General features: G+C 42.8%; 2 protein-coding genes across 5 annotated transcripts in view; one reads left to right on the top strand and one right to left on the bottom strand.

Moving 5' to 3' along the window:
• The window catches only part of LOC105678744 (growth factor receptor-bound protein 14-like), a 242,162-nt gene extending 236,895 nt beyond the window's left edge, over nt 1-5,267 (bottom strand). The window contains exon 1 of one of the 2 annotated variants that reach the window (XM_012378309.2): nt 4,811-5,267. In XM_012378309.2, coding sequence (XP_012233732.1) covers nt 4,811-4,971 — 161 coding nt within the window. In that variant the 5' untranslated portion in view covers nt 4,972-5,267. The remainder of the gene's footprint in view (nt 1-4,810) is intronic. The other variant, XM_012378310.2, reaches the window with a different exon arrangement.
• The window catches only part of Smyd4-2 (SET and MYND domain containing, class 4, member 2), a 106,131-nt gene that overhangs the window by 54,852 nt on the left and 38,995 nt on the right, over nt 1-12,284 (top strand). The gene's annotated exons all lie outside the window — the stretch shown is intronic.

Here is a 12,284-nt window from a genome sequence, read left to right as displayed (position 1 = left end):
ACGTCTAAGAAATCCATTAGGGGCCATTTATTTCCCACCGCTCCATGCCACTCCGACTGCGACAGCGAATCGAGGAACGGTGCGAGAGAGGAAAGAAAGAAAAAAAGAAAAGAAAAGAAAGTGGAAGGACGTTAGAAGGAGAGAGAGAGAGGAACATCGAAGGGGGTAAAATAAATGTACAAACGAGATTCCGGGAGTGCCTGCGTGTGCGCTTCGATCCTAGGGACGACCCTGAGGAGGACCCGACGACGAAGACGAAGACGAAGACGAAAGCAAGGACGACGACGGTACGGCGGGCGCCGTGTTGATGGGAGAGTAAAGAATGCCCCGGGGTAGGTCGTGCGCGCCGGGAAACCCGCGCGAGGGTGACGACCGAAGGGCTGGGGTTAGAGATGGTCTCGGAGCGTCGGCGGCGGCGGCGGCAGACGATGGGGGAGTGAGAGCGATTACTCAAAACTGCTGGCTTGGGTAGACAACAAGTCATACAAATTCGCCAGACACTTCTAGCCCGCGCGCTGCTTCTCCGTCTTCTTCTCGCAGGCGCGTTTGTCTGTTCGCGACACTTTGATTGCGCGCTTGATGCCGCCTTCGCGCGAATCGTGGCGCACAAAGGCGATTAAGAAAGATTAAAATAGACAAAGCACTCGATGTCGAAAGGATGGTGCAAGATTCGCGCGTTAAATTTGTTGAAACGCTGAAACGTCGAAAAGGTGGGAAAATCGCACGATTGGATTAAAATAACTTGTTCAAACGTGGATCAATATTTATTTTTAATAAAATTTTAAATATATTACAAAATTAATTAAAAAATTCATTAAAAGTTTCTCTAAAATCAAAATTAACTTGCGTTGCGTTTTTCTTTAATTAATATGGCGCGATCAGTCAGAGATGCAAATTATAAAAAAAAAACTAGTAACATTACTGAATTAGAATAAGGAAAGTAGAGAGGATAGAACGTAGAGACAATGAAACAACTGTATGTTTCATAAGAATTGATCTCTTCTTATCTAAAATTTTGAGAACATTTTTGTACACGCTTACAAATTAATAACGGCCAATACTATATTATTTCACGCGCTTCATATATCTCCTTGACAGCTTCGAAAGTTCCTTCGTTTATTTTTCATCGTACGTACGCGCTAAGAAAATTAAATCTGGCAGCAGAAAGAAATGCCTGAGGTGCGAGATAAACGAGGCGCGCAGTGATATAATTCGGTGGCGAGATCTCTCCCTTCCTTGTCAGCCGAAGATGTGGGGGAGATCCGTCGGACGATGAAAACTCGAGAAGAGAGGTTTCGATGACGGGAAGATGAGAAACGAGCGACCATTATCACGGCGCGAATCCGACAGATTATTAGCACAAAGTTACTTGAGCGCACGCAAACCTCGCTTAGAGTTTTGCCACGACGGAAACGTGAGAAAACGCATTAGCGGTGTATACATTAACAATTCTTTATATTCTTTATGATCTCGCGCTGTCCTTCGCTTGCCAGTATGCAACGATTATACACTTATCGATTCGTATATTCTAGAAGTTCTTTTATATTTTAAAAATTGAATAAAAATTAATACTATAAATTATAAATCTGATAGCGTAGAGTTTCATTTTTTAAATAATTCTTGAATAGTTTTTAAAGAAACTTTTGAAATAATGCATTGCAATGTCAGTAAGAAAAATTATATAAAATAGATGTATAGAAGTGATTAAACTAACTCTACAGAATTGCACAATTGCGGCAAGAATATTTTCTTCACGTAGACACAAGAAGTCTTTGTGAAATCTCGGACAGAAAAATTAACCCGGAACGCTTTGGCTCGCGTCCTCTCGTGGAAATCCGCCCGTGGCGTGTTTGCATCGTCGAAAATTAATCTCGACGAATTATGGCCCTAATTTAAACCGCGTCGTCTTTCGTGACACGCGTACGAACCGTGAACGCGGGCGCGTCCATTTGCGCGAAGTCGCTAACGAGCGTACCTTTCTTGGAATGGGGCGAAAGAGTAATTTGGCAAATTAGAAGCGGAGGATCGATAAACAATATTTGCATCATGTTCGAGGCGGTGCGAAGGATCGCGCGTATAATAGCCACGTCGGAAACCATTCTCCGCGGAATAAATGCTTCTATCATCCAACTAGGCGGTGGCGGCTTTGTTCCCGCAAAATCCCGCTCGACCCTTGGCACTCGGGCAGAACAACTCGTTAAACCGATATATGTAGACCGATAGGCCAAGTTTACGAGTACAACCTCGTCGGCACGTTTGGGAAAACGATCTAAAAGTGGAGCCGTAATTGTGAGAGCGTCGCGCGAATACACGACAATTAACCCTCTTCGGGAATGAGTATTTTCTTTTTTAACTACAAAAAATTGGAGTGTTTTCTCTTTTAAAATAACGTGTTAAATTAGTTTATTTCTAGATATATCTAATTTTCGGGAAAGGAGAAATTATCACAAGCTGAAATAAGGTGTCACGCGGGTGTATTGCAAAAATATATTATAAAAAACTCTGTGTGTTTTAACGCAAAATGCAATTGGATTGACATTTATTTCAGCTCGTAACTGCTCTCTTTTTTCAAAAATTTTATTTCAAGATCTTATTTTTACGTTGTAGTCAAAGATAATGGATAGTATAATAGTATTGCAAAAACAACGATAATATCGTAGGATTATAATTAATTATAATAGTTTTATAGAATAAAAGTGCTGTTGCAATCCCTTTGATATTCTAATAATGTTCCGAAAACTATAAATTTCACAATTATATCGCGTTGTACCGAGGCAATCTCTTTCGTGACGTGTTATAATGAAACCTCACATTTACTAAACCTTCCGACTATTGTTGGCACATTAGCGAATTGGCGCATTGGTTGGCAGCACTTCACGTTGCCATTCTGCGAGACTGAAAGGGTTAAAAGCTTCCATGATTTTCGGTCGATCTCGCGGGAAACTTTGGACGTTCGATGGGACGAACCGAACTCTTAGCGAAACTGTCGGACAGTTTAACCTCATGATCTCTTGTGCTTGTGACGGTAGAAAGATCTTGGCAGTTTAGCTTACTCAGCACAAATAAAGCACAATGTGACATGATTACTCGCGACATTGTTCAAATATATTATAAAAATTTTATGAAACTTGTTAATACAACAAGAAAGAGAAATATCTTTAATTCCCTTAATTATCCATATAAATAATTTTTTTATCTCTATTTTTTCTAAATTTTTATTTATATCGGACAATCGAGAAAAATAATTAACATTATGTTCAACCCAGCTAATCAAAAAATTAAAAACAAATAAGAGGTCTATCACACACTAATCGATTAAGAATTAAAATATTACTTTATTTCCTTCTTTCGAAATTAATATTCCTTACTACATGATCATTATGTTATGCTTGAAATTGAACTATCATCTTCGAATTCGATAAAAGCGTCTGATATTTTAGGACGGTGTTTTAAAGATTAAAAAGCCTCGTCCAAATTTGCGTAAAGAAGAACTCAAACTGATCGCGCAACAACTTCTGTGAGTAGAACGAATAGGTAAATAAATTGCGGTCGGCGGTGGGAAAAGGGAGAGGAGAGAAAAAACGCAATCGCGCGATTGATGGACGATTTGCGGGGAGGCATTAAGCAGCGGGCTAAAAAATTGAAGTAACGTTTAGCAAGCGTCAACGGGCGGATTAGCCGCTGATCCGATTAAACCGGGCACAAACCGTCGATCGATGCTGTTTACAAACAGCGCGACGGCGGCGGCAGCGCTAGTTCGGAGTCGGCTCTTGAGACGATCGTCAAGAGACGCGCGCGCGACCGATCGATCTTTTTTAAATCACGAACGTTTTAAAGGCTGACTATGACTTGCGATTTCAGTGCTGCAGAAGTTATCGAACGACCGTGCGAGCGAGCGAGACGAGAGAAAGAGAGAGAAAGAGAGAAAGAGAACTCGACTTGTAAAAGAGGTTCGTGGAATACGAAAATAACGCGAACCTACATTCGCGAATGCAAATGTGACGAGCTCGAGAGCTCTCGTGCCCGGCACAACCTCTTCGGCGAACGGTCCTTGCGATTCAAACGGCCGGAGCGTTAGTTTACAAACAATCCAGTATCGAGCGTGCGAACAGACGATTATAATCCCACCGTGTGAGCGAGCGAGCGAGCGAACGAGCGAACTTAGACACTCCGGAAATTTAACTTATCGTTATGTTGACACGAGCCACGAGACCGAGGAACGGGGTCGTCCGAGATCCCGAGCGTCAACGGATGCTTCTGTTCTCGAGTAAAGCGGCGTTCCGGAAAGTTTCGGGCGACGACCCACGCGCGTTTCCCGTTTCTCCCGCCCGATCTCCCCTCTGGCACCGCTAACGACCTGAAAACCGCCAAGATATATGGCGGGTTCGCATATCACTGTGGAAGAATGCCCCCGCGCGCGCACAGTCCGGGAGATAGTCGAAAGTGGAAAAGGTCGTGCGGAGTCAGACGCGCGGCGGGGAGAAATCTACGGCGGCTTCCTAGCGCGGCCGTGACTACTTCTCCGGCTCGCCTACCGCAGGATCGGAACTATAATCGCATCGATTCCCCCTCTCGCGCGCGCGCTCTCTCCCTCTCTCTCTCTCTCTCTTTCTCTCATTCTCCGTCTTTCTCTCTCTTTTTATCTTCGGATTCTAACATAATAGTCGTCGTCGTTGTCGACTGTGATATAATACATGCATATCGCCGGTCATTTGTACTCGCGGTCTCGCATTGCGTCACCGTGCGAAGTGCACGCGATATCGCGAGCCAATTTATACGTTACGCGTGTTCTGCTTATTATGACACTCACTCTCGGTCCTCCCGCACCGTTTTCTTCCCCGTCGTCGCGATCCAGGAATCTCCCGCGTAATCTCGTGTGAATCTCTTGATGACTTTGCACGCGTTTTCCTCAAATCGCAACCTAATTTTCCACACTTCACCACTTTTTTTTACTCTCGTGTACATATGCATCAATCGACACTCGTATCGTCCCGCTGATTAGCTCGCGACGCGTGTCTTTTTTCACTGTGTAACTGTGTCATCTTCTCGGTCTTCACGCTCTTATGATTCGGGATGCCGTAATAAATGCCAGGCTGTCGTGGCAACACGTGGCAGCCGGGGCCGTTTCTTTTATCTCTTTTTTTTTATTCTTTTCTTATTACTTAAGCCGCCGTGGCCGCTGTCGTGCGTGAAAAAGACCGACACGACCCCCGCCACTTCGGACGTAAATCAGCCACGCGATCCTGACGGGCCGAGGTCGCGTCGCCTACTGCGAGACGGCGGCGCGAGGCGTCGCACAGCCGCTCGCCGCCGCCGTCCGTATACGCCCGAGCCGGCGTGCTGCGTAACGTCGCGACGCCCACGCAGGACCGGGAGATGCGCGCGCGAATCCACGATCGCGCCGCGATTAGTCGCGATTTCGCACGCTCGACGCGATGGCTTCCACTACCGACCGGAGACAAAAAATGACACATTGATCGATCATCGCGTACGATCATAGTAAAAAAAAACCTTACAATTTCCACGTCAATAATTAAAACGTCAGTTGGAATAATGTTGCGTATCTGCGACTTCATAGATATTATTAAAAAGGTAGTGACGACAACGGAATATTTTCACGAAATTAAATTAATAATTTTATCTTGGAATAAAATAATTTGAATAATTTAGTACGAAAAATATATAATTAAACGAGAATAATGTGAAATATATATATATATATATATATATATATATTATTATGAGAAACTAGTTTAAAAAATATATGTGAGCACTATTTCACTAATATACTTGAGTTTTTAATAATACGCTTGAAATTTCGAAACGATGTAACGTTATTCCAGCCGATGCTCCCGTTGTTTGAACGTCATATTGCGCTGCCGTAAATTTTTTGTCGTACCGCTGACCGTTATGCGTACGACGACGCGATATATTATTTCGCGGCGGATTACGGACGTACGCGTTAATTATTAATCGTCAATTGCAATTAGCGCCAGTTGCAATGCATCCGATCGATAACGCGATGCCTCAGAATACATCGCACGCGCGGCGCATGATTTTATTTCGCGGACGAACGTCGATGGAATTATAATCTACGTAGGATGACGCGCGCGTGTGCATCCGTCTCTATCGAATCGCAGTACTCCCGTCTTCGACGGTCTCCGCGGACCGAACGCGCAAAATGGATGTGTTGCGCGACGCTGCGATTTGACGAATGAATCTCGATGCTTGGCGGCCGGCGGGGAAGCGCGGGACTCGCGAAACACGGATAATCCTACGGCGCCATTAATAATTTCCTGGCGAGCCGTCATGCAAAACTTCAGATATACTGATGTCCCTGCGAGAGAAAATTCAGGGGGATTCGTTAATCAAATTTCGCGGCAACCGGGGGATCCGCAGGCGACACTGTGAAACATTTATATCGCCGCTATTACCCCGGGGATATGCGGAGACTTTTTGAAATAAAAAAAAAAAAAACGAAAAAAAGAAGAAGAAGACGTAACGCGCCGTTGGAGTATATAATTGCAAGGATAAATTTAAAATATTAACAGCCGCGGATGAAGTACGTGAGCTCATTGCGTGCGGAATAAAGAAATATACATGAACCGGTCGTTGTGCGACGTTTACGCGAATCCACATTTCTATGAAAATCACCGAGGCACTGGCTTTACTTCCTGCTGAAATAACATTAGTTCGAGTACTCCCATCGCGTTTTGTGAATAGATATGTCGAATCTAGAGTTGAAACGAATGTGTACTAAACGAGCGAGCGAGCGAGCAATGAACGGACAAAGAATGCGAATTTTCTGTAACGAACGCGAGTAGAATATTCGTCAGCGAGCCGCGTTCGAACCGATTCGCTCATAAGACGGTACATCAAAGAAATTTCGAGCGAGAAAGAAAATATAAACCGTTTGCTCTGAAAAGCGAATTTGTTCATGTCTGCATATTATTTTTTTTTCTATTCTTGAAATATAAAAAAAATTATGTTTAAAATAGACTTGAAAGACTAGCACTAACTTTATTCATTTAATTGGATTTTATAGACAATATAAATTACCACACGGAGAAAATTTTATATCAAAATTACTATGATACGGCAGTAGCCGCGGACCATAACAGAAATTATAAGCTAAATACTATGGCCATTATATACATACTAGAAAAAATAGTGAACGTTTTTATAATGTTCCTTCATGTTGCGCGGTTACTGCCGTATATAGTAATTTTTGATATGAAATTTTCTCCGTGTGTAAAACTCGAAAATTTTTCCACAATAAAATGTTTAGTATATGATTTTGATATGCCATTTATTATAGATTCTCTTTTCTTTTTAATTAAAGCTTATTACAGTAAAACGTGCACTTACAATAATTATCCTATTTAATAATTATCCTGTTTAATTATTTTCATCGGCGAATACTTGGATCAAGCGAAATGTGAAAGTCGGTACGAAAAGGAGAAAAAATGAATATAAATATTGAGCGATGAATACAAACACAAAGATTCACGTTAGTTGTTCGTTCATTGTTCGTTCATTCGCTCAATGTATATCCAATTTGAGACGAATAGAGTAAAATAAATAGAAGAGAAGAAATATAACTGGTAATTTAAGACTTATAAAAATCTAGATCTTGAATGTTAAAGATTAAATATTTGCGGCTGATGATGGACTCTTATAAAATATTGACAAAGGAAAAACGGTTCCCTTAATTGTCACAAAATCTACATTCGAAACTATATCCGAGCGTTATAATTTCGTTACATACGTATTCTTCCGACCCCTACGCCGTTCTTAATACATTTTGCGAGAGCGCGCATAATAGGCAAATATCATTTCCGATCGACGGCGGCCGCAATTGTAGCGGAGCGACACTCGCATCGCCGACGTCGTCGTCGTCGTCGTTGTCGTCTTCGTCCTCGAACTAATTAGATTGCATGGAAGCTCGGATTCGTGTGTCTTCGCGAGCGGAACGGATTATCGATCTCGCGAGCGGAGATAATAGCGACTTGCCGCCTTGTGTTCGAAGACGGTAGTTTCTCTCAGCTCGTGCTCTGCACTGCGCGCGACAAGAGCAACGCTCCACAATCGCTACTTTAGTCCGGCGCGCGACCGCGAACTTCCATAACTTCGTTCACTGTTGGCGGACGGAGTGGAGTTCCTGCGGCTTGAGATAAACGGCTGATGCGAAGCGTCTAGCCCGGGATATTATTTTCAACGTCATTGACTTTCGATAAGAAGGCTAACATTTGGACTTCGGGAGCTCTCCCTCCGCTCGTCCATTCTCGTCTTCCTCGTCCGTAGAAGGCACCGGCGAGATAAAATAACACTCGTTAACTCCGTCTTTACGATCGCGTAAAATCGACCAAAGTTATCACGCGCGCCGTCATTATTTTAATTGAAATACATCTTCATATACATGTGTTGTGCGTTTATGTATGATTAACACAATAGGGGGAAAAAAATATTAAATTGATATCGAAATGATTAAACGAAAAATCCTGCGTTTGCGAAAGCTTGACGATCGATTCGGGAACTCCATATCGCAACTTCCAATTAACAGTCGTAACAGGGTCGGAGAAACATCCAGAGAGACGCGTTGGAAATGGCTCGTATCTGTAAAGTCTCTCGATAAAGAGAACGAAGTGGGAGAGGGCCGGAAGACATTCCACAAAACATTGCTCGCCGTTTTCCGCGCGTAAGAGGATTAAATTAAAACGCTAACATCGAGAAATCGCTTTCATCTTTATGAGATTGCCCGGCGCGCGCTTTGCAAGCGAACGGGGGATCCGCGGGGATGGGCGAGGAGGAGGAAAAGGGGCGGAGGAGAAGGGAAATGTGAGCGCGGACGCCGTCGGGGCCGACCGTAACGCGGGAGGGAGAGAGGGCGAATCGATCGATCGAATTATCACGCTAAATCTACGAGCAAAACCGATACGCGAATCGGAAGATTTCTGCGTCATGCGAAATGCAATCGAGGCGAGACCTCCTCCTCGCACCTAATTGACTTCGTTAACGCTGTCGATCTCAGAGAGAGATATATATATATATATAGAGAGAGAGAGAGAGAAAGAGACACACACACACAGGAACGCACTTCGCGACCAACAATTGATGACGGTTCATCGTACATTCAATATCATTATCGGGGGCCGGCTCGGTGTAATGAAGTCTCTGTGCGGAACGCGGAATAGACGATTACCGATCTCTCCGGCGAAACGCAACGGCGGCGGTAGCAGCCAGCTCGCGTAGCCGGACGGATGGATGGGCGCGCACGCAAATAAACGCCGTAATTAACCGGCTTACAATTAGGCTCTGCGACGACAAACACGCGCGCAAACTGCGCAGTTCTGCGGCGGTCGCGCGGCGAACCACCTGATGATTCGGCAAGATTTCCGCGGGTAATCGCGTCATGGGCGATTACATTCCGCGCTATGCTTTGCTCTCATTCACATTTGTATCCTGTGGGCGGGGGTGGTGGCAGGGGGAAGGGAATGAAAAATCGCCCGCATTAATGCTCCGAGTTTCCATTAAACGGGATAGATAAATACATCGAGAACAAAAATGGGGACCAAACAATCTCGATAGATGGATAGAGATATTTACTCTGGCTCTCGGGAGAATTAAATTCCTTTAAGCCGAGCAATAAGAAATATAAGTTGAAACTCGAATAATTTTTTTTATTTTTCTCTTTCTTTCTCCCTCTTTCTCTCTCTTTCTCTTTCTCTCTCTCTCTCTTTCTCTTTCTTTTGCGGAAGATTGGATTTATATGAGAATAAAACGTATTCGCGCAATATATCACGATACCGGAAGACCGATTGCGGAAAGGGACGAAAGAAGAGAAGCGTGCGGTTCGTCTTTCAAAAATCGATGTTTGTCTTCACGGAGCAGGCGCGTTTTCTTCTCATTTGCGTAAAATGCTTTCTGCGAGCATGTCCAGCGCATAATACATTGCGAAAAGCCGTCCCCGTGGGTGCTGTTCATGATAATTTATTGCGCGGTTCTCGGCATAAACTAGTTTGCAGAGACGCGACGGTTTCGCTCTGGAGGTGCTCACGAATAGCCGGGATTACAGATGGACGCAGCAAGATCACCATCTAAAACTCCGGAAACCATCATGTTTACAACATATCAAAATGCGACTTGAACGAATAATAGTTTTTACATAGTTATCAGAATATCTTATCTTATTCGATTAGCAGCTTTATTTGAAAATGCAGAATGCAGTAAATAATTTTAATTTATGTTTTAAGATAAAAAACAGCCACTTTACACAATGCTAAAAATTTTTTTCTGAAATGTGGCATTATTTGTAATTTTTTTTGGATAACGCTTGTAGAATTATATCGAAAAGTATTATGATTTAAATCGATTCTGATCGAAATATAAAAGCACTTGTCATATCTTCAAATTATTTACATTTCAGAATCTTTTACAAGTATATTAGAAAGTTGTAGTATTCTTTGAGAAAAGCCAGAATTTTACTTATTAAATTAGTTTTAAAAATAGTCTGGTTTTTGCAAAGGTAGTATTTTAAGAAACAAACAAAGAGAACTTCCGGAGAAAGTTAAAACTGAGAGAAGTATAAAGTACCACTGCTTTAAATACAGTGCACAGATTGGAATATAAAGAAATTGACGTAGCAATTTTATATATACATTTAGCGCGTTTTATCGCATTTTTCGCTCGTTGACTTATCAAATCGTTTCGAAAGAAGTTTGACGGATTCTCCCGGCTGGCACGCAGCGAGATTGATGACTGCGCGCTGACGCACTAGAAACTCTCGAGAAAGAATCCGCGACTTATCGAAAGACACAACGAACAAAAATTTGCACGAAAAAGAAAAAATTCGCTTGCGCATGACGACTTTTATAGAAGCAGGCGCTTCGTTACGCGCACGCTCCGGCCACGTTCAGCCGAGAAGGTCGTGTGAGCTAATGTAACACCCGCGCATACGATATCAGTCGATCGTCCCGTCTATACATGACGGGCGCTAAATTGATAAAAAGAAATTGCGAAAGAGAGACGCGAGTGCTTCATAAGAGCGATAAAATGCGCTGACGGATGTACGCTAGTAATAATTATAAAAATGCCTTCATCTTATTAAACGAAAAAATTATATAAAAAATTTGTCGTATAAAAATATTGTGTTTTGATATTGCTGAATTATTACTTATGTAAGTAAAATTTTGATTATTTTTTAAAAGGGGAAAAATGAAAATTGTATCTTATGAAGCTTCTTATCAATTGATTGCTCGAACACGGTAATGTCTACTTTGTCAAAAAGTTTCGTAATGTATAAATGTCTGGAAATATTACTTCAAAAATGTTTTTTTCCTTAAAAAGTATTTATCTGGTAACATGAAGGCATTGCTCGCACCTATGAATGACGCAACACGTTTCATTTGGTGTCGTGTGTTTGGAGATCGGATTGCATGTCATAAAAGACGATTAACAGTTAACGCGCTGACACAAGTGAGAATTGATCCGATAACTCGTCGCGTGGAAGCAATCAGGTTGAAAATTTACGCTAATAATGATTGACTCGATTCGCGGGAATATCGATAACATCATTAATCGTTTGACAATGTGATTTTCTCGATAAACAAACACGACGGCGTAATTTCTGTTATGTCTCACTCGAACATACGTATACAAGGAACATATTGAAATATACATCAAGACATCGTAGAACAGCCGAGACACACTGGCGATTACAAGTCAAGTTCGCAACGAATACCGGGCATTCGCCACGGAAATCGTATGTTACTGCTCGCCGGAGATACACCTGTTCTGCTTCTAATCGGCAAGAACGCTTCACTAAATGCGGCTTAAACTTTCGTCTTCAGTCGCCCTACTGGCCGCGCGAAATTTGCATTTAATGACACGTAGTCGGCGATGCGGGACGCGCAGAGGCGAAGTGAGGTATTTTGTCGAACAGGGTGCGATGGTAATTTCGCGCCTTTATGGCTACGATTAAGTGAGACGAGAGTATGCACACATGTACGCACACATACACACAGGGAAAATTAATTTAAATAACTAATGTAAAAATTATTGTAAGGTTCATTTAAAAAATGTACACCACATCGGTACGCGTTTGCGGTGGAGGGTGAAAGGGAAAAAGGACGCTCACCGCTCGTTGCGGCAGACTCCAGGACATTTTCAAGACAGGCCGCACGGAGCTCGTCGCCGCGGCGTTGGAAAGAAAGTCGATAAAAATACCATTAAGATCCCTCGGCGAATATTCCACCGGCATTATTGTGCAATTTGCTCGAATTACG

The sequence above is a fragment of the Linepithema humile genome, chromosome 6 (genome assembly GCF_040581485.1).
Source record: "Linepithema humile isolate Giens D197 chromosome 6, Lhum_UNIL_v1.0, whole genome shotgun sequence".
Classification (NCBI taxonomy): domain Eukaryota; kingdom Metazoa; phylum Arthropoda; class Insecta; order Hymenoptera; family Formicidae; genus Linepithema; species Linepithema humile.
The sequence above is the reverse complement of the archived record's forward strand: the minus strand, read 5'-3'. Positions and strand labels throughout refer to the sequence as shown.